The sequence below is a fragment of the Artemia franciscana genome, chromosome 19, assembly GCF_032884065.1.
Source record: "Artemia franciscana chromosome 19, ASM3288406v1, whole genome shotgun sequence".
In the NCBI taxonomy this organism is placed as follows: domain Eukaryota; kingdom Metazoa; phylum Arthropoda; class Branchiopoda; order Anostraca; family Artemiidae; genus Artemia; species Artemia franciscana.
In genome coordinates this window covers 13,279,978-13,302,693 of record NC_088881.1, presented here as the reverse complement: position 1 = coordinate 13,302,693, position 22,716 = coordinate 13,279,978, and the positions used below count along the sequence as shown (strand labels likewise).

The 22,716-nt window shown below is 34.9% G+C and overlaps 1 protein-coding gene across 1 annotated transcript in view; it reads left to right on the top strand.

Annotated features, from left to right (window-relative positions):
• Positions 1 to 22,716, top strand: part of LOC136039304 (probable ATP-dependent RNA helicase DDX28) — a 121,448-nt gene that overhangs the window by 7,028 nt on the left and 91,704 nt on the right. The window contains exons 2-4 of the mRNA XM_065722910.1: positions 3,534 to 3,677; positions 11,583 to 11,732; positions 15,284 to 15,403. Of these exons, the coding sequence (XP_065578982.1) occupies positions 3,573 to 3,677; positions 11,583 to 11,732; positions 15,284 to 15,403 (375 nt within the window). The 5' untranslated portion in view covers positions 3,534 to 3,572. The remainder of the gene's footprint in view (positions 1 to 3,533; positions 3,678 to 11,582; positions 11,733 to 15,283; positions 15,404 to 22,716) is intronic.

Here is a 22,716-nt window from a genome sequence, read left to right as displayed (position 1 = left end):
TCAAAAACCAATTTTTGACTACAGAAAGAATTAAATGTTTTGCTTTTCAGCCCTGTTGTGACAGCATAATCCTGAAATATCATTTTGACAGCCTATAGAAGCTAGGATTTAAATTTCCCCTTCTTGTTATCATGAAATGAAGATTTTTGCCTCTCAGTTGGCTTTTATGATAAAATGGACGTGTGGTACATGGACAAAATTGATAGACCTAAATTTAACTAAATACTAGTTGGCAGTATGCATCATTTGTAAAATCTAACAAAGACCACATAAAGTCACACAAAACCTCGTTTCAAACTTGTTTGCAAAAAGAAACTGTCTTAATAATTAAAAACTTATCAGAAACTAAAATATTAAAAACCAATTACAAAAAAACAACTTTCTTTTCAAACCAGAGCAAGCAGACCCAACCACAAATTCATCACTAAGTCAGGGGGCGTGTGCCCACTGCGCCCCCTGGAAAAAACCATATGGAAGCTCGATAAAACCTTCCCAGAGTATGTTTTTGGCCTTGGACTCCTTACTATATGTTCATTTTCCTAACCAAACTCCTTTACAAGATAGCCAAAAGTAGCTAAACTGGAATTTTACTAGTACCTCAGCTAACTAAGTAGGCTAGTGGTTCTGGAAACTATGGGTGCCAGCAGAGGAGGGATATAGGGGCATGGCCCCCTGAAAAATGGGACTACAAAGTAATTATAAGGAAATCAAAGGAAAGACAGCACAATAGAGAAAAACCATGGAAAAATTTGTGTTGCCCCATGTTTGACTGCCTGTGAATAGGTTTTTACCCTTAATGAGGAAAATTTAAGTTTTTATTTGTGACTGGATGACCCCTTTTGGTTGGAGTAAAAAAAAGAAAAAAAAATCAAAGTCCAGGGTAATGGAGGGTAAGTAAATAGCCATCCTTGTCAATAATGAATGTGTAAGAGCCAAAATATTGATAACATTAAATAAGAATCTGCTTTTTGTTGTTATTCTAAATATATATTTGTTTTGAATTTGAAGTTAAACATTCCAAGTTTTTAGTACATAAGAAAGTTTGATAAGTATCAAAAAAAGAAGGAAAGCAACTTAGATAAGGGACAATCTCAATAAAAATATGCCATCAACTTTTGCTTGCATTGCACAAATTTTCTCAGATTCTTGGTTTTGGGTGGGTAACAGTAAACCAAAGAAATTTTATATATTTAGAATCAACATTAAAAGCCAGTTCTGTTGTGGTAGCAATTGTCGTAAAAAATCAGTTTTTAGTTTTAGTTAATATTGGCCCAAGTCACTTTTTACCTACAGTTAGTTATCACAAACTGTTTTGAATTTGTTAATTTTATTCAGCTGGATAGGACAATCAAAAGAAAGAGAGTCAATTTGACATTTGGATTGTAAGTTTAAATTGTGTTTTTCTTTCAGTTTTTTGTAATTTTTTAAACTGTCTGAATATATAAGTCTTTCAAGTTTAAGGAGGAGAATTTTCCTGTTATGAAAGATGTATATTTTACAGGGCTGTTGTAAAATCAAAACATGGTATGTATGCAGACAGGATGATTTTTGAGTATCTCTAATACTTCTGTAACCTATTCTAAGGATTAGGAAATTGCATAAAGACAAATCTAAATCTGTCATATACTACAGAAGGAAAAATCTTCCTCTAATTTTGGTTTCAGTCTGATTTTCTTTTAAGATTAAATGTACAATAATAAAACCTATCATTGATTAAATTGGGTGATCCTTTTGCCAGGAATCCTTGTCATTAAACATTTATCTAATTTGTTTCATTTTGCATGAAATTTAATTGCTCTTTTTGTATCAGAATTTCATCCTAAATGCATTTCTAATAAAATTCTACGAAACATTTCTACAAAAAAAATATCCTAAAATATATTCCCTATTACCCAGCCACAGTGCTATTCGGTGTCTGCTCCCCCCTCCTTCCAGGAAAATTTGCTGTTGGCACCCTTGCTGCATGCAGATTACAGAGCCTCTTTTTTAGGCTTAGAAGTTTCAAGCACTGGCATTATTTGTATAAAAATAACTTTTTTTTGCAAAAAATTAAAATATTCAGGCTAGGCTTATAAGACAGGGTAGTGAAAGTTATGCAGCCTAGTCACAAATAAGAAGAGAAAAAGACAACACTTTCCATTGTTATAATCAATTTTGATTCACGAACTAGTGCTAATAATTGATCTCAATCATTATCTTGCATAGTTTTATATGGATTTCATTGATTTCTTAGAGTAATTGATAATAATATGAAGTCGAAATTGAAAGTTTTATCAAATTTATGAGTAGCCTATAACAATTTGAATTTAGTGCCAAAAACCAGTAGCCAGATTTACTTTCGACTAGCATTCTAGATTTGCTTTTCAATTTAGCAAATTCTTGTCTTTTTGCAAGTGGTGGTCTGGCAGCTTCATGCTAGATGGAAATAAAAGAAAAGCTAAGCCAGCTTTGCTTTCCAGCTTGTGAAAACAGCACCTTTTCTGCAAGAACTGTTAAAGTAAACTTCGGTTTGATTTGCTGAAGTGTTAGTAGTGAAACTTGTACCGTTTTAGATGATATAGTGCTAAGGAGCATAAAAATCTTGTTGATTGTGCTTCTTTTGCTTGCTTTGTCATTTTGACTAAATGTTAAGGAAAATACTGCCCAAATAGTTATGATTTTCCTTATTAGACACATACTCATAGAATCTTCTTGGTCTTACATGCAAGAAAATGATGAAAATGAAGCTGGTAGCAGAAAAATACGTTCTTAGCCCTAGCTTTGGCCTTATATTCAATGTATGAATTTCTATTCAGTTAGCACAACTTTAAATAAAAAATTCCATCTTTCCTGAAACACTATTAGTATTATATACACCAGTTGTAGTGGGAATATTGAAAATCTCTCATTAATGTTTTTTTTTATCTTACACACCTCAAATGCTGGGTTGGAACAAACAGGACTAAGACCATAACAGGAACAAATAATATAAATACCAATGTACAGTCTTTTTACAAGCATATACTGCATGTTAATTTTATACCCAGCAAGTAATAAATATGTTGAATAGATTGTAAAAATAATTTTACTTTCTTGTAATTATGCTACAAAGTGTAGGGTTCTCCTCACATTTCCTACAAGAAGTATAATTAAATAAACCTTGAAAATGATCTTGTATTTTTACATAGAACAGTTGAAAACCCTTTTTAGAGAATAAAGATGACACTCCACATTCCATTTTAAAGCATTACGAATATGAACCTGCGGGTAGGGGGGGCTGTTGTAGCCACAGTGTCCTGCTGTACTACAATATGATTCCTCTTTTATTTTAAAAGATTGTATGTTTTGAAAAAAAAAATTGAATAAAGTTGTAAATTATATTTTAATTGGTACTTTTATTTTTTCAACATCGTTGGAGGAAGAAACATCAGATGCAGTAGAGGAACAAGTACCTTACTTTAAATTACGTTAATGGAAGGGAATGGGGAATCCCTCTATCTATGTATATTAATTTATGCCTTTTGTAGTAAATTATGCCCTTTTTTTCATTGCAGAAGCTGATAACCAGGTCTGCATCAACTGCACTGATCACTATGCCCCATAACATTCAGAGAAGAATGAAAGATAATCTGAAAAGGAAAGAGAAAGTTCAGGAAAGGCATTCAGAAAGGATAGAGAAAATTGACAGCACAAACAAAGTAAGTGTAGGTGATTATTCATGCTGAGGCCTGCCCTAGCCCACTAAACAGGGGTAGGTGACAATACTGTTTCTAGAACTTGAGCTTTGTTGATGCCGCAAGGTAGGGCTACTGACTTCTGAACTTTTTCAGGATTTTAGTCACCTTTCATCAGAACAAATAGCAAGCAATTGGCTAGCCTAAATTAGGAGGCAAAATTGTCTTTAGAGAGTTCTTATGTCCCTTATAGGCTAACACCCTGAGAAGTGGGTAATTGTCTGATTAATTGTGCTTCTCTTTAAAAGATGTACGATACTGCATTTTGCCTTTCCAGGAGATTTTTATTTCTTCTGCTAATCAGAATTTAACATGTTGTATTGTTTTAGAATTACCAAAAATATAGGAGCTGGAACTAAGAAGGAAAGTGTGCTTTTGATTATATAACACCTGAGTCTATGGATAAAACTGTACTTTTGATTTGTGGGTATGTTAGAGAAATTCTTTCAGAATTATCTCATAAAATGCTCATTTTTTCTGAAACAAACCATCTGCACCATTCATTTGCCTTGATTTACATTTTAAATTTTCTTAAATTTGTTTTAGAGTCAGCTGGAAAGCTCAGTCACCAGGTGCATGCAATACCCCATATAAAACTCAGCCTATTGAAATTCAAATCAATCAAAACTCAATTCACTTGAATTTTACTCATGCAAAACACCGCTCAGGAAAATTCAACCCATGCAAAATTGACCCAAACAAAGCTCAGCTGAGAAAAACTTTGCCCAAATTCCACCTGTGCAACATTTTGATCCTTACTTCCAATGCTGGAAGAGGGTCTTTAGATAACAATGCTCTAAAACAATCAGAGATTTCTACAATAATTCTGTATATTTTCTCTTTACTCTTTGCATTCTTTCTTATTTGCCACCCCTCCTCCTATTTCAATAAGTCCCTGTATACATCCCTGTTTTATTTTAGAAAAGTCAGCAGAGTAGAACTAAATCTATGGAAATTTAATCTAGACAAAATTCTATTTGAAAAAAATTTACCAACAGTCTACTTTAAAAAAAAAGAGAACAGCCCAGTGCCCCCTCAATTCCCACTTGTCCAAAAACAAACGGACTTGAAACCTTGAGGTCAGTGGTTCGAGTTCTAATATTCCTGGTGATTTGGTTTGGAACGGGGCTCAATCATGTGACCCTGTAAGCACGGCCAGACTCGACCCAGCTTTGAATAAGCACCTGGAGAAATCTGGGGTAAAAAAGACGGGAAGTGTTGGATGATTTGCCCCCCAACTATGTATTGTACTCCCAGCTGAAGGGATGAAATCAGGACATTGGTAACTGCACAACGCAGACGATTGGTCAGTAGGTGAATTTTTTTTTTATTTGGTATCAAAAATAGAATATATTTCAGCAATGGTTTTGGTGGACCCTTTCTAGCTTTGTCATTTATAATGCGTTGCCTTCCTGTTGTAGTGTAATATTGCAGGCATGAACATAAAGCAAGTCAGAGATATTAGACTTGATACTGGTTGTGCAGGACCTCAACTCATGTTGATAGGGGAACCTCACCAAGGGCGAAAAACCATGCAGCAACCATGATGGGCCCAGGCTCGCACAAAACTGCCATTCAGTTGGAGGGCCTGAGGACTTCTTGCTGTCCAGTTCTAAGTTTGCTTTGGTGCTTTGTGTAGACTCAACAAGAAGTAATTTGTCCATGGCCACCACTGGTGTGACCAATTACGTTTCTTAAGGCCATAACAGTTTTATTGATTTGAATAACATTAAAATTGCAACATAGAGCGTTAGGATATTGAGAGACAACTATCATATTGACATCTTGACTGATGAATTCAGATGTTTTTACTAGACTTGTTAGGAATTTCAGAACTCCTCTTCCCAAGGGTAGGAAACAAGAAACAGGTGCTATAGAATTCAATTGTTCCAGTAGTAAAGGTGAGATGTACATGCAGGGGGAAGGGCACACAATGAATAAAGAAACTGCCAAGTCTTGCTTAGATTGGGAGGGCATGGATTATAAAATCCTCGTAGTTCACTTTATGACCAAAAAGTGCAAGGTATTCTTCATTGTAGTATATGCCCCTGTAGAACTGACTTGTAGATACAGCGGTGATTCTCACAACCTTTGCATAGAGTTACAGGAACAATTAGATAAATTCCCATGTAGAAATATGAGATTTTCATGAAGGGATTGTAATGCAAACGCTGGTACAAATAGGGATTTATTGGAAATTTTGGTGCTGGGGAGGAAAATGCTAGTGGTTATACTGCTACCGTTTTGTGGGTACAAGAGACTAGTTATAACTAATGTGGGATTTGATGATAAAACACCCTATACATTGGACACTGGGTATATAGAGTGCTGCCTTTGATGTTAAAAGCAAAAATCACCATCTTGTACTTTCTATGTTTAATCCAATGCTAATCTCTAAGAATGGTAACTACATTCAACTCCAGGATAAGAATTTTTGAAAGGGCTGTAAAATTTGTGAAAGAGTGAAGGGATTTGAAAAAAAGGTTTCTGAGTGATGGACCTTAAGTAGAGAAGGAATTAGAGTGTGAATTAAGTAGATGCAAAAGGTAGGCCACAGATAGTATTTCCAAGTATCTGGAAGAGACAGCAGAATAGCACAATATTATATGGGTATGTTCAGAAATTGAGAGGAAATAGTCAGTATAGATTTGTCCCAGTTAAAGCCAGCAGCAGTGCCTGTCACCCTCCAGTCACTTTATACTCTTGGAAAAGATACTAAAACGTTCAATTTCCAATTGGATAGGCCCCCTTCCAAGTTTTTGAGACCACCCCCTCTACACAAAATCGTGAGGAAAAAGAATATATGGAAGGCACTTCCGTTTTTACTATGTAACGCTTGTACATAACTTTTAGGAAACCAAATGTATATTATACGAAAATATTATACGATGTTTCTTTGGAAAAGATTTGTGAAAAACCGTGGTAATTTTCCAAAATGGCAAAAAAATCAGAAAAGATTGAAATGACAAACTATTATTTGAGCCAATTTACTCTATTTTGGACCAAAATTTAATCTCTAAAGATTTGTGTGTTGCATCCTTTGTTATATCTTAAAAATCACTAGACCTTAAATGTGCTTAATATTCAAAGAGAATAGTTATTGTAATTCCAGAGAGCATTATCACTTGTCTCGTTCATTCCTTACTGGAAAATTTTCCTGAAAACCCTTGAAATGTTTGAACAGTCTATTAATTAGTCATTCAAATGACTAATTAATGACTTAGTCTGGCTTATTAATGACTTGTTAATTAATGACTCATTCAAATGACTTAGTCTTCTTAACATTAATTTTCGAACCCATTCTAGCACCTTGAACTGGAAAAACCTCTAAAAGTTCCGTCATTTTGCTCACACTTTCATATAGGATGCTTAAATCATCAGTATAAACTAAGTCCAGGAGAGTTTTTCCTTCCCATGTGATACCGTGGTCTCCCATTGCTTTTCCTGTGCTCCTTTGGACAAGGTCTATCAAAATGTTCCATACAAAGGGGAATTGAACACAACCCTGCTGAATTTCTGTTTTTAAAACGAAAACCTCAGGTGCTAACCTCATTTTCTGCCTTTACTGCCGCAGTGTTATTCTGGTACGTAGCACTAATCACTTTAGTGTATTCGTCTGGTATACAATACAATAATAAGAATTTGTTCCCCTTTTTCAAAAATTATTTTCATAATCTTCAGTAACTTATTTCCAACATTAGAACCACGATATTTAAGAAACTCAATTACCTCACTATCAGCTCCTGGAGCCATATTATTTTTTAATACTTTTAGTGGTGTCGCTAATTCTTCCTCAAAACAAATCCTCCTTCACATCCAAGGTAACACAAGCATTTTCATTTTCCTCTATATCTTTCCTGCACCTCTATCTCGGTAAGCACATTCTCAAAATGTTCTTCCCGTCTCTCTTTAAGTCTTACCTTATCACTAATTGTTGCACCGTTCCTATCTTTAACTGAGGCAAAGTCCGGATTCATTACTCCCTCTTAAATTATTAACATACAAGTTCAATATTTTATTATTATGCCCAAGAGCTGTATCTGCCAAATCATGAGCAATTCTATCCATGGTCTCCATTTCACTCTTCCTTAGTTCATATTTTAATGCTTTCTCCACGTTCTTTACATTCCTTTTGTTTTCATATGATCTATCACTCAGATAATTCTTGTACAAGCCCCTTCTCCTCTCTATTTAACATAACTTTTTCACTAATATTTCTAGCTGTGCTCCGAACTTTCTTCCCTAAGACACTAACAACAGCTTCATAAATTGCTTTCCAAAAATTGTTCCATTCATCTTCCGCATTGTCAAATTTCAAATCTAGTATTCAACTGTTCCAGGGAAGCTTTCATCTAATTCTCATGCTGGAGTCTACCAACATTATAAATCCCAGGAGGTAGTTACCCTTCTTAAATAACATCGCTTGAATAACAGCACTCCTATATACCTTAGCATCTATTATTGAATTATCATAAATTGAATTCAATCCAAATTCACCTGTATCTGTTTATGGAATTATTCTTGAATACAATTTTTTTTTTAATTTCGATTGTTTCCCTGAAAATTTACTGAGGTCAAATAAAGTAAATATCACCTCACCTAAGAGCTATGACCTCTGTCCACGTAATACGTCAGATAAATACAATGAACCGGAACCGAAAAGGTCAAAGAGATTTGCTTCCGCTGTTGCATTGAAAAAAATAAGAGCAATAAACTATATGTAATTAGTTTATTAGGTATAAATTTTGTTTGTTTTTATTGATGTCTTTTAGTTTTACTGCTGATGATGAACACTGTATATGTGTTCGAAATATCCAGTTAAAAAAATTTTATATCTGTCCATTGTCGATTCAAAGGTTTCATGCCTATTTTGAACTGTTGTACTTTCGTCATGGAAAGGCAGTGTGGTCTTCGAAGTTATCTACATGTTTCCAAATGATGTCGTTTGGTGCTCAAATCGAAGATCGAGGTCATCTATGCCGTCTTTCAAAGGAAAAGGGCAAATTTATCATAGAGCAGGCTCTCTTCTACCATTCTCAGGTGAGCGTCACACATTTTTGCAACTGTACTCCATCAGTGATAGCAATTCTGAATTGAATGCACGTTGTGGAATTTCTCCCGACGTTGAAAGGGCTATCGTTTCCCAGTTGCAAGATCTTTTCCATGGAAATAATTAATTTAGTGCGTCTGTTCTAAACAGCAGTCGATTTGATGCCTGCTGATACACATTAAATTGTTATTTGCGCTGACAAAACGCCTGCTGGCAAACATGCGCGTAGACACAAAGCTCCAACTATCAACGAAGTGGCAATCGTTATGGTCGGTGATCAGTTTTTACCTCGAGATATTATTCTTCATAAGCAATACCTTAGTTGACAAGAATTACTGAAACTCATCGATGCTACAATACCCTATCATTTTTTGGGATGGAGCCGACGGCTATCACTTTAATATTAAATTGATAAATCCAGTTACTAACGAAGAAATGGATAAGAAATGCAGCGCAATGAACTATTATGCCTATAGACTAATGATTCGTCAGGATAAATAGAATTGTGTTTTAAAATGCCGTCAGTTGTTTCACCAATACATCGTTGATATGTATGCAAAGATTGAATCAGAACGTTTACTATCGAATCAGAGCAAGCTCCGCTCTGAACAATACATTCATTTGCGAAATGCAGTTGTAAATGACAGTGATACCACTAACATTGGAAGAGTAACGAGCTTACCTTCATCATATGCTGGCAAGTAATAAATAGCCGTGTAATAAGCATAAGTATGCTCAGGATGCCATTGCGTATGTTCGTCTCTATGATCGTCCAGGTTTATTTATCACATTTAAATGTAATCCATCTTGGGACCGAGATACAGCAGCTTTTACTTCCTGGACAATCGCCGTTTCATAGACATGACATTACGGCCCGATTCTTCCAGTAAAAGTTGAAATCAATGATAAATTTCATAATAAAACTTGAAGTGATTGGGTCAATGCGAGGCTGTTTGTACTCAGTGGAATGGCAAAAGCGACTAATATACTAATAAACACACACATATACTAATCTGGTCATATAATAAAATTAATGTTAATGAAATTGACGATGTGATCTCCACTGAAATACCTGATGTCGATGTCGATAGGGGCTTACATAAAATTGTGGTAAAAAATATGATACATGGGTCTTGCGGTGCACTGAATGAAAAATCACCATGCATGGTGACTGACTGACTAGCTATTGAGTCAGTCACTGACATGGTGACTGATTGGCTAGCGACTGACTAGCTATTTTTTCTAAGGCTTTTGCTTTAACCGTTTTGATTCATTCGTCATCTTGTGTAATTCACATGACGTCATCGATGCCATAAACCGTCTTTTCCAGTTTCTAAATACATACCGGAAAATTAATTAGCTTACCTTCAATCTTTGTGAAGGAAATTTCTAACACAACTTTACCTCCATGGCCGTTCGAATGTAAAAGTACGTGACTATAGTGTATATATATATACATGAAATCACTTTGCGAGTTACATATATCACTGAAGATTCGACATCTGCCAAACACGCATTTGCCATATACTTGATTTTACCTGTGAACTATGACGTGCTACGTCGCAGCTCCGTATATAGGTGATTTTACCTTCGGTATACAGATTTTATATATACGCGTTCCAGGTTTTCCATCACTTTCAGCAACTTTAAATAACTTACAGCAACACAGTTGTAAATAAAAAATGTCTTGGCCAGAGATATTAAGGAAAAAGCAACAGTGAGTACAACTTTTTATTCAATTCGATTTATTACTAAAAAAAAACACATAACACCAATAATAATAAAGATCCTAGAAGTGAACTTGTTAACTTCGAAGTATCTATTGATTTTAACCTTGATTGATGATAACTAAATCTATGATTGGGACCTAATCTTAAGTATTTTTGAAATTTTGACTTGTCTTTAAACTGAACTAGCCGCGTAGAAAGAATAAGAAGTCATTGAAGGTGATTCCCAAGCAAAAAAGTGATTTTACTTTTTGTTCAAGCCATTATCATTTGTAATTTGATTTGATCTTCGTTGTCACATCTCTTTCGACTGAATATATTTTTGTGTTTTATTTTCATTCATCATTGCCTTGGACAATTCTCTCACGCCTTTTGCCTTAGCTCTTTGGATTGATTCATCATCTTGTGTAATTTTGCAAGACTTTATAATTACCAAAACATTCCTTTTAAGGTATTTTCCAAGAATTATTTTTGCTTCAGTTACGTTGTTATTTAGATATTTTCCATTGCATATGAAATATGCAATATGAAATATTGCACTGAAATATGTAAATTATGCATTGGCATAGGTTATAACCTAAGTTTGTTCCGTCATTCACCATCTTGTATACGAAAATGCAGTTTTTCATAAAAAAACTGATTTTGTTTTAAGTATTGTTTTCGGTAATTAAAAAAGCGAGTAGATGTAGCAATTTTCCTTAAAATGAACCGCTGAACAGTTCTTTATGATGTCCCAGTGCCGCACTAGCTGTGGAGGGAGAAACAGAAAAAAGATGCTTCCGATGCAGAATTTCGCGGTTTCAGCCACTTTCATTGGTTGACAAGTTTATGGATTTTGCTCGTTTGTTCAAGCCAAAGGAATCTTATTTTCTTGTACAGTGTTTATGGCAAAGTCAATTCTAATGATGTACTCATTGTTTATGTCCGGCACCATTTCTAGGGAGGTTTCAGGCTAACTGTTCTTGTTACCAGGGCCGTGCTCGTCTCTTACTGGATTGCAGCTACAGCTAAAACCACGACAATTGGCATCTACTACGTTCCCGCATTCCCCCTAGCAAAGATTACCAAGTTTAAATTTAAAGTATTTTCTAGGTGCCTCTTATTCTTTGCAAGAATCAAAGTCTGAACCATTACAGAGGTCTAAACCAACATCTCAGACTAGAAGAAATTACTTTAGCATCAAGAGCATGGACCCATAGAAAGGCTACTGGAGATTACTTTACTATACTATCATCAAAAGGAGTAAGGAAAATTCATCTTTTCTTTTTTGTTTCTTGCTTTTTATTCTTTTTTTAATTTGTATTTATTCTGTTTTTCTCACATGTATTAAATTTGCTATCGTTGTGACTTGAAATAAAATTTCATGTGCAGAAAAATTCGTTTTCTAAGTTTTCTTTCTGCTTCTTTTTTTTCAAAATCGCTGTGATCATAGATGTGAGACAGTTCATGGTAACGAACTGTAATAAGGGGTGATGCGGGTCAGTAATAACAAAATTTCTGAATTTTTTTTTTTTTTTTTATTTCAATAGATACATAAAAAGAGTTGGCTCATGATGCTGAACCCGAATATGTAAGATCTATTAAGTGTAGGTTTGCCCATCAAAAGATACGAGCCTGAGAAAGTGCGCCCTATTTTTAAAAAAAGGAGACCCCCCCCAAAAACTGTCAAGGAATGCTGACGAAAATCACACCTCAAAATTCACCGTATCAGAGAACCCTACTATAGTGGCTTTAAGCCTCTACAAAAATAGAGAATTTTTAGTTGTGGATTATGGAAGCGGTTTTTTTCGGCAGTGCTGATCTTAACGAACACATGGTCCTAGAAGATCGGCAACGGGGCCATTTGGATAGAAATTAAAGGTTCTAGTGCCCTTTTTAAGTGATCAAAAAGATTGGGTTGCAGCTAGCTACACTCCCCAATGAGATCCCTCCCTCAAAGTTGTGCGACCAAAATTTCAAGGTAGCCATTTTTTCAGCATAGTTCAAAGGCCCAATAACTAGGCTTCTGATGACCACATGAACCCTTATAGTCCCTGGGGAAAGGACTATAAGTTTCGCATTTATGGTGATACAAGGAAAATCGTATCGAACGAATGGTCCTAGGAGATAGGTAGAGGGTTCAACCGAACGAAATTTAAAAGTTTAAGTGCCCTTTTTCAACCACCAAAAAGCTTGGGAGGTGGTTAGCCCCCTCTCTCATTCCCCGTAGTAGTCTAAATAAATTTTTGAGATAGTCATTTTGTACAAAATAGCAGTTTGGTCCAATAAATATGTCTTTGGGAATAACTTGACCTCCCACAGCCGCTGGGGAAAGGGTTGTAAGCTCCGAAATTCGTCAATATTGTTCACCTATAGTATTCATAATTGTAATATACATATCACATCCCTGTGCCCCTTCTCAACGCCTCGCTCTTTACGCAAAGGTTTCTTATTGCTTTATAACCTAGAGTTGTGATAAAGAGTTAAACTTTAGCGTAAAGAGTGAGGCCCTGATGAGGGAGCAACACCTTTCATATACGGAAGAATTTATGTTCGTTTTAACTATTATTTTCGCTCCTTACTTTCAGTTGAAAAATCTTGCTTTTTTCATTAATATTTTGTAAGGATCTTCAAACAGATGATATTGACGCTTTTCAAAGGAATCGCATTCACACATTTAAGTTGATCGTTATTATTTTTGTTGCAAGTATCAGAAATTCCTAACAATCTGAGAGAAGCATAGTCCTATAAAATGTTTCGTATACTTTCCCTTCCGCCTCTTATTCTGTTTAATTTTGGATTTTCAGAAGTTATGCAAATATAGACAGCAAATAGTGAAACTTGTAAAGGAAAAGTGATAATCTATAAATTTGTCTTTTCGATGAGTCTGTAAGCTCGTAATATGTTTTTTATTATTTTGGAGTATTTTAAATGTAATTTTACGTTTTTGAAATTCCATACTCAAGTTGTATTGACGCTTCCTGGCCCAAGCATTTTTGCCGCTCCTTTTGCGAGATTTTCGAGGAAATCTGAGAAAATTTGGGGATAGTAGACACAGCGAAAAGAACTGATGGGCCAAAAATAATGAAAGAGGTGATGTCCAACTCTTAACTGCCATTCTTGGAGAGACATCTGACAGTTTTTAAGTGGCCACGGAATTTCTGTGTTGTTTTAAAATATTTTTTTCTGTGTAATAGGCAGCCCGGCGGCTTAATTTACCTGGCACTTCGATAATAAATCACATCAGCCCAGTTTTTGCTAAGAAAAAAGTCACTCAGTGACAAGATATTGTGCCCCTAGGCGTGGGCATAGTGGGCCTATCGGTAAATTCTGGCTTGGCTAGAGCTGAAACTCTTAAATGGCTTTGTAACTTTATAGAATGTTCATTTCTTGGCTACAAAATCCTTTCAAGCATAAAAAGATGTAACTAAATACATACTTATTTGGAAGAAAAAAATGAGGCTCAATTGTTTCCTTAGTAAAAAGTGAATCCATTTAGGTTTTTTTTTCTGTAACCAGCCATGGTATGCTAGGCGTAAACAACATGGCTCAATCTTTTTTTGTTTATATTTTGTTTAATCAGCAAACTAGTTTGCTGATTCAGATTGAAAAAGAAAAGCCGTGGGAACGCTGAAAACACCCAGAACGAAGATGATTCGAAGAGCGATGGATATCGTTCAAAATTAATTACAGATTAATATGGATCATGAATTAGCATGAAAAATGAATTATGGATCATGAATTAGCATGTTCACTAAATGATCATGATCAAAGCTTTAGTTTCTTGAAGCATTAATTTTAGGTAGAGGAGGGGAGTCTGAGATCCAGCCGACGTGGCGCCACATAGAAAAGCTCCACCTAGTATTTATTTAACTTTCTAAGCTCCACTAAATTTTGGTTTCGTTTTTACTTGTTTTGGTTTATAAAATTCGTTTTTAAGTTTAGTAAGATAGTTTAGCCAAGGGTCAGTTGAGTTTAGTAAAAAAGCATCAGCTGAGATTTAAACGTAAATACAAAACGGACTAATTTTACTTAAACGTTAACGCTCATATACGCTTGGACATGGGTTTATTCAGGTAAATTCCTTTGGCAAGAATCCAAGACGGAAATTGAGGAACAAAATTAACCGACTTTGAAGACTTAAGTACGTGATTCTAAATGAAACTTCTTACACTAGAAACCTAGAAGAATCTCTTTTTCTCTCCTTCTCTCTCGGGTCTCTAATATTTTATAACTTCTTTACTGTAGTAAATTCATTCGTTGATTGACTGTAGAAGGACCCAAACTTTATTTTTGTTTATGGTTCATCCATTTAATTTTTTAGTTTACCAAGCAGCTTGGTATCAACAGTTCACTTGCCAAAGTGGCTAACTCGATCAAGTAAATAGGAGACAAAGGGGAAAAGAGCAAACATTGTTGTTTTTCTTATACTTCTCTAATCTTTGATAGAAAAAGCACCGATACTTTTGTTGGCGTTTTAATATTGAGAATATTTTCAAGTGAACTTGATCGTGAAGCTTGTTGAATTGGCTTCTAAAAGAATATAAATTGTACAATAGCCAATCGAGTTTTCGTTTTACTAGTGCCGTTATTGTTTATTTTTATTCTTTAACAATTTGCTAAATTGGAAAAAAATTTCTAAAGGAAGGTTAATTAATCTGACCTTCAAATATCCTGAAAATAAAACTTCACAATTGAATTGCAAATGAAGCAATTAATTTTGCTTCGTTTTGTTTACCACTCCCGATTGTTGGCACGGAACCGTTTAGGTCTATCGAAATTGATTATCTAATTGTTTTGTATTTGCGTTTCAGAATCCTGCATTCTATGACCTAGGAGAAAACAACCCAAGATTTTTTGAAGACCTTCCTTTAAATCAAGAGCTAAAAGACATACTGACTAAAAGATCTTTGAAAGTTGCGACCAATGTTCAGGTAAGGTTTTTACTCGTATAGAACTGTCCTGTAAGCTTGAGTTTTATGGAAAAATCTCCAAACCTTTCAAAGGGTATCAACGCACTTTGTCTGGGAGGACGGGACGGTCCAATTTTGTCGATATTTCAATCTAATAAATTTCCAAATCGTTAAGATTCTTACAGCGTTGTTTCTGTGATTTGCCTTTTAGGGTGGAGTGGTGGGGGGGGGAGTGCTGAAGAGTGTATTTCCTTAGATAAGTTCGAAGACCACACTGCCTTTTCATGATGAAAGTAAAACAATTCAAAATGGGGATGATACCTTTTTATTGACAGTGAAATATAAAATTATTTAACTGGATATTTCGAACACATATACAGTGTTCATGATCAGCAGTAAAACTAAAAGACATGAATAAAAATAAACAAAATTTATACCTAATAAACTAATAACATATAGTTTATTGCTCTTATTTTTTTCAATGCAACAGCGGAGGCAAATCTCTTTGACCTTTTCGGTTCCGGTTCATTAGAATTATCTGACATATTACGTGGACAGAGGTCATAGGTCTTAGGTGAGATGATATTTACTTTATTTGACCTCGGTAAATTATCATAAATTGAGTTCAATCCAAATTCACCTGTATCTCTGTTTATGGAATTATTGTTGAATAGAATTTTTTTAATTTCGATTGTTTCCCTGAAAAATTGCTTTAAACCTTGGTCCCTAGAAATCAAAGAAACATTTTCAAACAAAATAAAATGATTTGGAAAATTAAAGATATGCTCCGAGAGGGCCGACGTGAAATCTTCAGGTTTGGTATTTTGCTTTAAAGACGATGAAATAGAATTATGATGTTGTAGCAATCTCGTTTTTAAATTCTGGTTAGTACGTCCCGCATAAGAGCTTCCACAAGTACATGGGATTTTATAGACCCCACTTTGTTGCTCTACGGAAGTCCGATCCTTTCCAGAATTTAAAAAACTATCCAAAGTATTAGTACCTCTTAAAGCTACCTTTAAGCCATTATTTTGTAAAATTCTTTTAAGTTTTTCACTCAAACCTGGAACATATGGTAGAGAACACAAATAATTATGGATGACATAATTTCAGTATGGAATTATGGGGTGGAGGAATTAAAAAGTTTTTTAGAACATCTTAATTTTTGGGGAGGGGATTTAAAATTTACAATAGAATTAGAAGAGGATAATAAACTTCCTTTTCTGGATGTCCTTCTTTTAAAAAATGAAAATAGTCTGGATTTTAAGATTTACAGAAAAGCAAGTAACAATAACAGATTTTTGTCGTTTTTCTCCGGTCATGCTCGCCAAGTAAAAATTGGTTTAATCATATCCTTAGCTGACCGCATTTTTAGAATTTGTTCTCCAAAATTCATTGAGGAAGAATTATTGTTGTTAAAAGAGATTTTAATAAGTAACCATTATCCGGGTTGGTTAATTGACCAGACTTTTTCGAAAAGAAGGAAAAAATTTATAGAATGTTCTGGCGATATTCTGGAAACAATAGAAAAGAAGGATATTTTTTGTTCTCTACCATATGTTCCAGGTTTGAGTGAAAAACTTAATGAGTTAACATTTTATTCAAGAATAATTCCATAAACAGAGATACAGGTGAATTTGGATTGAAATCAATTTATCATAATTTACTGAGGTCAAATAAAGTAAATATCACCTCACCTAAGAGCTATGACCTCTGTCCAGTTAATATATCAGATAATTCTAATGAACCGTAACCGAAAAGGTCAAAGAGATTTGCCTCCGCCGTTGCATTGAAAAAAATAAGAGCAATAAACTATATGTTATTAGTTTATTAGGCATAAATTTTGTTTATTTTTATTCATGTCTTTTAGTTTTACTGCTGATGATGAACACTGTATATGTGTTCGAAATATCCAGTTAAATAATTTTAGATCTGTTCACTGTCAATAAAAAGGTATCATCCCTATTTTGAACCGTTTTACTTTCGTGTATTTCCTTCTTCCAAAAAATATAGTCCCTGCTAATGGTAATTACTTGACACTCCAGGGATATATCATTGAATTCCGTGGTTTTTTGTATGGCTTAGTAATGTTTAAAATGCTTTACGGAATCTGGTGATTTTTTTTAATTAGGTTAATCTTTTGCCCTATCTGGCACAGCAATGGAACTAAAAAATATAAACGATTAAGTAGTTTTTGGTTTAGTATTTAGCCGATATTTTAATTTCAGTTCTTCGATTAATTATCTGAAGTTTCTTCCATTTAATTATCTTAGATTTAGAATGTTTTGTTTTTGTTTTATTATTTACGTATCTAGTAGGGCATTGCCGTATTCTTTTGAATATACCCTTCTTTTGCTTTTAAATTGAGAAAGCCCTTGCGCTGAAAGAACGGAAAACCAAAAGGTAGGCTGACTTATTTGCATTTTTACCTTTTGCTATGTTTGGAGATTCTAGTTAAAAAGGAAATTGACCAAACCGATAGCTTTACTTATGAATTAAATAAATTGTCTTCCATGCATTTTCATTTTAAGGCCGTGATTAAGTGAACTGATGGAACTCGAAAATCCCATGTTAAATTGAAAATTTATATTTAAAAAGTACTCAAGTATTCATTGGCGGAAGATGCCGCTTTTAATATCAGGCCATAGCTTCTTCAAGATGCTACAAAATGTTTGAAAGGATTTTACTCTATTTTCTCTAATTGCTTAGAAATCTTAGAAAATGTCTAGGTCTTTTTCACAAGTGTACTCTATGAATGATATTGCTTTTGGAACAAAATTGGTACTATCATGAGCAGAAAACAATAACCTATAAGATGATTGGAACCATTTTTCGATGTATTTTCCTGCTTTCTAACAGTCCCATAGAATATTTTCAGCTACCTGAAATTTTTACAAGTCGGTTGCCAGAAAGAATCGTCTCAGATCGCCGATAATACCCCCTAGAGACCAAAATGACAAGCTTGTATAATCAGCTGCTTGTTAATAGTGTGAAATTTTCATAAATTATTTCAATGCAATGAAGAAACCTAGAAATAAGAAATAGTCAGAAGCCTTCAGTAAAGTTGTGCACACAAAACCGAAATCATGGGAAAAATTAAATCAAAGCGAGGTATGCAACTGCGAAACTGCGAAAAATTTGGGGATAGGCGAGTGGATAAAGAACCGAAAAGAGGCTAAGGCGGACTGTTGCATGGAAATTGGAAAGAATGGAGTGGTCAACCTCAAACGAGGCCATGACTACTTTTACCAAGTACAATGTCAGCTTGAATGTGCTCAGCTAGATACTTGCTTTTTCACGATTTTTACCCAGAAAGACTTCTTCATTGAAAAGATAGACCGCGATCCAGGCTTTTGGACCGAAAAGATTTTTCCCAAGCTGAAAGGATTCTTAACGGATGCTTGGATCCCAGAGTTCCACGGGGGCTTCCAATACGAGAGCCGTACTTATAAGATTAATCGTCTAGTACCGGTAATAGGAAAATTCATTTTCCTTACATTCTATCCTTCTTTGCATTTACATACTTAATTGTATTGTCATTTGAAATAAAATACGTTTGTTTATATTGCTTGTCCTCCAACTTTATCAAACAGTTCGTGGTAACGAACTGTTGTAAAGAGCGACCCGGCTCAATAGTAACCAAAACTCCAAAAAATGGAATTTTAATACCAATAGCTACATCAAAAGAATCGCATTTTAATGCTGATTTTAAATATATAAGCTTCATCAAGTTTAGTCTTACCCATCAAAAGTTACGAGCCTGAGAAAATTTGCTTTATTTTAGAAAATAGGGGGAAACAACCCCCAAAAGTCATAGAACCCTACTGTAGAAGTTTCAAGCCCCTATCTACAAAAATGTGGAATTTTGTATTTTTTGTCAGAAGGCAGATCACAGATGCGTGTTTATTTGTTTTTTTTTCAGGGGTGATCGTATCGACCCAGTGGTCCTAGAATGTTGCAAAAGGGCTCATTCTAACGGAAATGGAAAGTTCTAGTGTCCTTTTCAAGTGACCAAAAAAATTGGAGGGCACCTAGGCCCCCCGTCCCACGCTAATTATTTTCCCAAAGTAACCGGATCAAAATTCTGAGATAGCCATTTTATTCAGTATAGTCGAAAATCCTTATAACTGTGTCTTTTGGGACGACTTACTCCTCCACAGTCCCCGTGGGAGGGGCTACAAGTTACAAACACTGACCAGTATTGGGAAGTGTACAGACGTTTTAGGGGCGTTTTCATTTGGTTGGGGGCAGGGGTTGAGAAGAAAGGGATATGCTGGGGGAACTTTTCATGGAGGAATTTGTCATGGGGGAAGAAAATTTCCATGAAGGGAGCGCAGGATTTTCTAGTATTATTTAAAAAAAATGAAAAATAAATATGACAAAGTTTTTTCAACTGAAAGTAAGGAGCAGCATTAAAACTCAAAAGGAACAGAAATTATTACGCATATGAGGGGCTCACCTCCTCCTAATACCTCGCTCTTTACGCTAAAGTATTTTTAGAAATTTAAACTATTTCTTCTACGGCTTTTGTGATTCAGGGGTCATTCTTAAGGAATCGGGACAAAATTTAAGCTTTAGCGTCAAGAGTGAGGTACTGATGAGGAGGTGATCCCCTCATATATGTAATAAAAATATGAGAATACAGAAGTTCCTTACGTAAGCTAATTCGTAAGTTACGTATGTCTTTAACTAATAAAATGTATTCTTACTAATAGAAAAATTCGTAAAAAATTAAAAGTTCTAGTTGCCTTTTTAGGTAACCAAATAATCGGAGGGCAACTAGACCTCCCTCCCCGCTCCTTTTTTTCTCAAAATCATTCGATCAAAACTATGGGAAAGCCATTTAGCCAAAAAAATAAATATGCAAATTTCGTTTTAATTATTCATCTGCGGAGAGCATAAATCAAAACATGCATTGATTAAAAAACGTTCAGAAATTAAATTAAATAAAAACAAGTGTTTTTTATCTTAAAGTAAGGAGTGACATTAAAACATGAAACGAACAGAAATTACCTCATATATGAAAGGGGCTGCTTCCTCATCAACGCCCCGCTCTTCACGCTAAAGTCTGACTCTTTCTCTTAACTCTATTTTTTAAAACAGTAAAAAACTTCATTGTAAAGAGCGGGGCGTTCACGAGGAAGCAGTCCCTTTCATATACGAAGTAATTTATGTTCGTTTTAGGTTTTAATGTCACTCCTTACTTTCAGTTAATTTTTTTTTAATTTGTAAGAAAACTTTGGTTTTCTAAGAATCCTCGAAGAAAGCTTTCAACTAAGTTCGGTGTTTAGTTTCGAATTAATCAACTGAAGTATTTTAAATTGCCTATCCCTAGGAAAAAAAGTGGAAAAACAATAAATTTTAAAATGCACTCTATGCATGCCGTCACAGTTGCATATACATGGGCATTTTGTACTTGAGACTGATTGTGCTCTTTTGCTCATTTTCTCTTCTCCCTTGGTCGGTAACCAAGCTTTGCAAGACGCAGCCAAATATATTACTATTTCTCGGCTGAAGCATCTCGCCAAAGGAAGCTGTCTATCAAAGCCTTTGACAAGACTTGATAATTGGTGCTATTTGAAGTTTTGACAATCGACGGTCTCAAGAGAATTAAAAGACAGAAGGCTAACCTTACTTCAATTTTGAAGCTCGATGTTTTCAAGTTCGCTTAATCACGGCCTTAAGCCTCATCATGTAGATCGGTGGATTTTAGGAAGCCTGAGGACGGATTATCAGATCACAAATTGTAAGCTCTATTACTGTTTTCAAGTGATAAAACCGGTCGGAGGACAGCAAACCCCCTTTATATGCCCCAAAATAACCTATAACACCAGTTTTTATTAGGTCAATATTTTAGGATGCACATCTTAAGCAGGAATATCGAATAGTCTTACAAGTTTTCCTTCAATGAAAAATGGATGCGTGTAGTCCCAGGGGTTATGTATATAACCCATTTCAAAACTGATCTTTGTTAGTTACATTTTAGTGGAAAAATAAACATGTCACCTTTGTTGGCATCGAAGCTGCATAAAAACTTGCAATGTGTGTGATTGTAAGGCCCAATCAGGGGTTCTGCTTGCATAACCATTTTGCGCCTCTGTTGATTCGTTATCATTCTAGGAAATAGCTCTTAATAATTCAAGGCTAGGCTTTAAATTCGGCCTTGGATGCAACTTGTAAAACAAAATGCAAAGCAAATTGATGGACAAACTGCCCTCTTATGTTGAAACCTTAAAATAGTAAAACTGTAGGAAAACATCATACCAAAAAATTGCACAGGAAACATAACCTTCTACAGAATAAATCTTAAACGGAATATTTGATGATTTTATTTAATAAAGAATGCTAATGAATATTCAGTCCATCTCAGGGACTATTTTTCAGTTCTTATTTTAATGTTGGCGCTTGTTCTTGCACTGAGGACAGTTTGAGCAAAGGTCTCGATTTACATCATTGGCTGATTTCCATTGGCTGGAACTTGTTTATCTTTTATTTGTTTTACGGTTTTTCTCACACAAATAAGGAGTTAAGAGGCTACCTGTTTGAGTATACCATATAGGGAGGTATACCAGCAGTCTATTCTCCTTCACTAAAAAGAAACATGGCCTAACCTTCTTTATATTTTTTTTTTCATTATAGACCAAGAGAGACAAGGGCTTATCCAGGATTTTGTAGGGGGGGGGGGTATTTTTTCGGGAGGAGGGTACATAAAAGTGTTAAAAACTCGTCACAGATTCGTTTATATGCATTCTTGTCACTTTTTTGCCATTAAGACAAAAATTTTAGGGGATGAGTTCAAACCGGTTCACCCCCCCCTCTGGATGCAGCCTTCTAGAGAGTGGTATTAGGCCATATATTTTGTAGATCTCCCTACTTGATATACAGTCACTCAAAAGAGCAGGTAAAATATCCTTCGGTTATTTTAATCCCCTGCTCTGAAAGAAATCCCCGATATACACCTCAACTTCCAAATGCCCATGTTTCTGATCCTTGCTCAACTAATGTGATTAACGCGGCTACCAAATATTATAAAATTAGATTTTAACTTTTCGTTCTGTTGTTCAAACCTTTTCAACTACGAAAAATAACCCTGAACCTCGGGTATTTTTACCTTTAACGTCTACATAACATCAACCTTCCTATCCTAATAAGTAATCCAGAAAAAAAAAATACCAAATAGAGGTAAAGGACAAATTTAAAATTCAAAACGTACGTGAAATTACAATAAATTATGAATAAATTACAAGAATATGAAGAAACCGAACTTAAATTCCAACAAAGAAACATGGTTTTATCTCCCTTAAACTCACAAAAAAGCTAAACTGTCGTTTTTC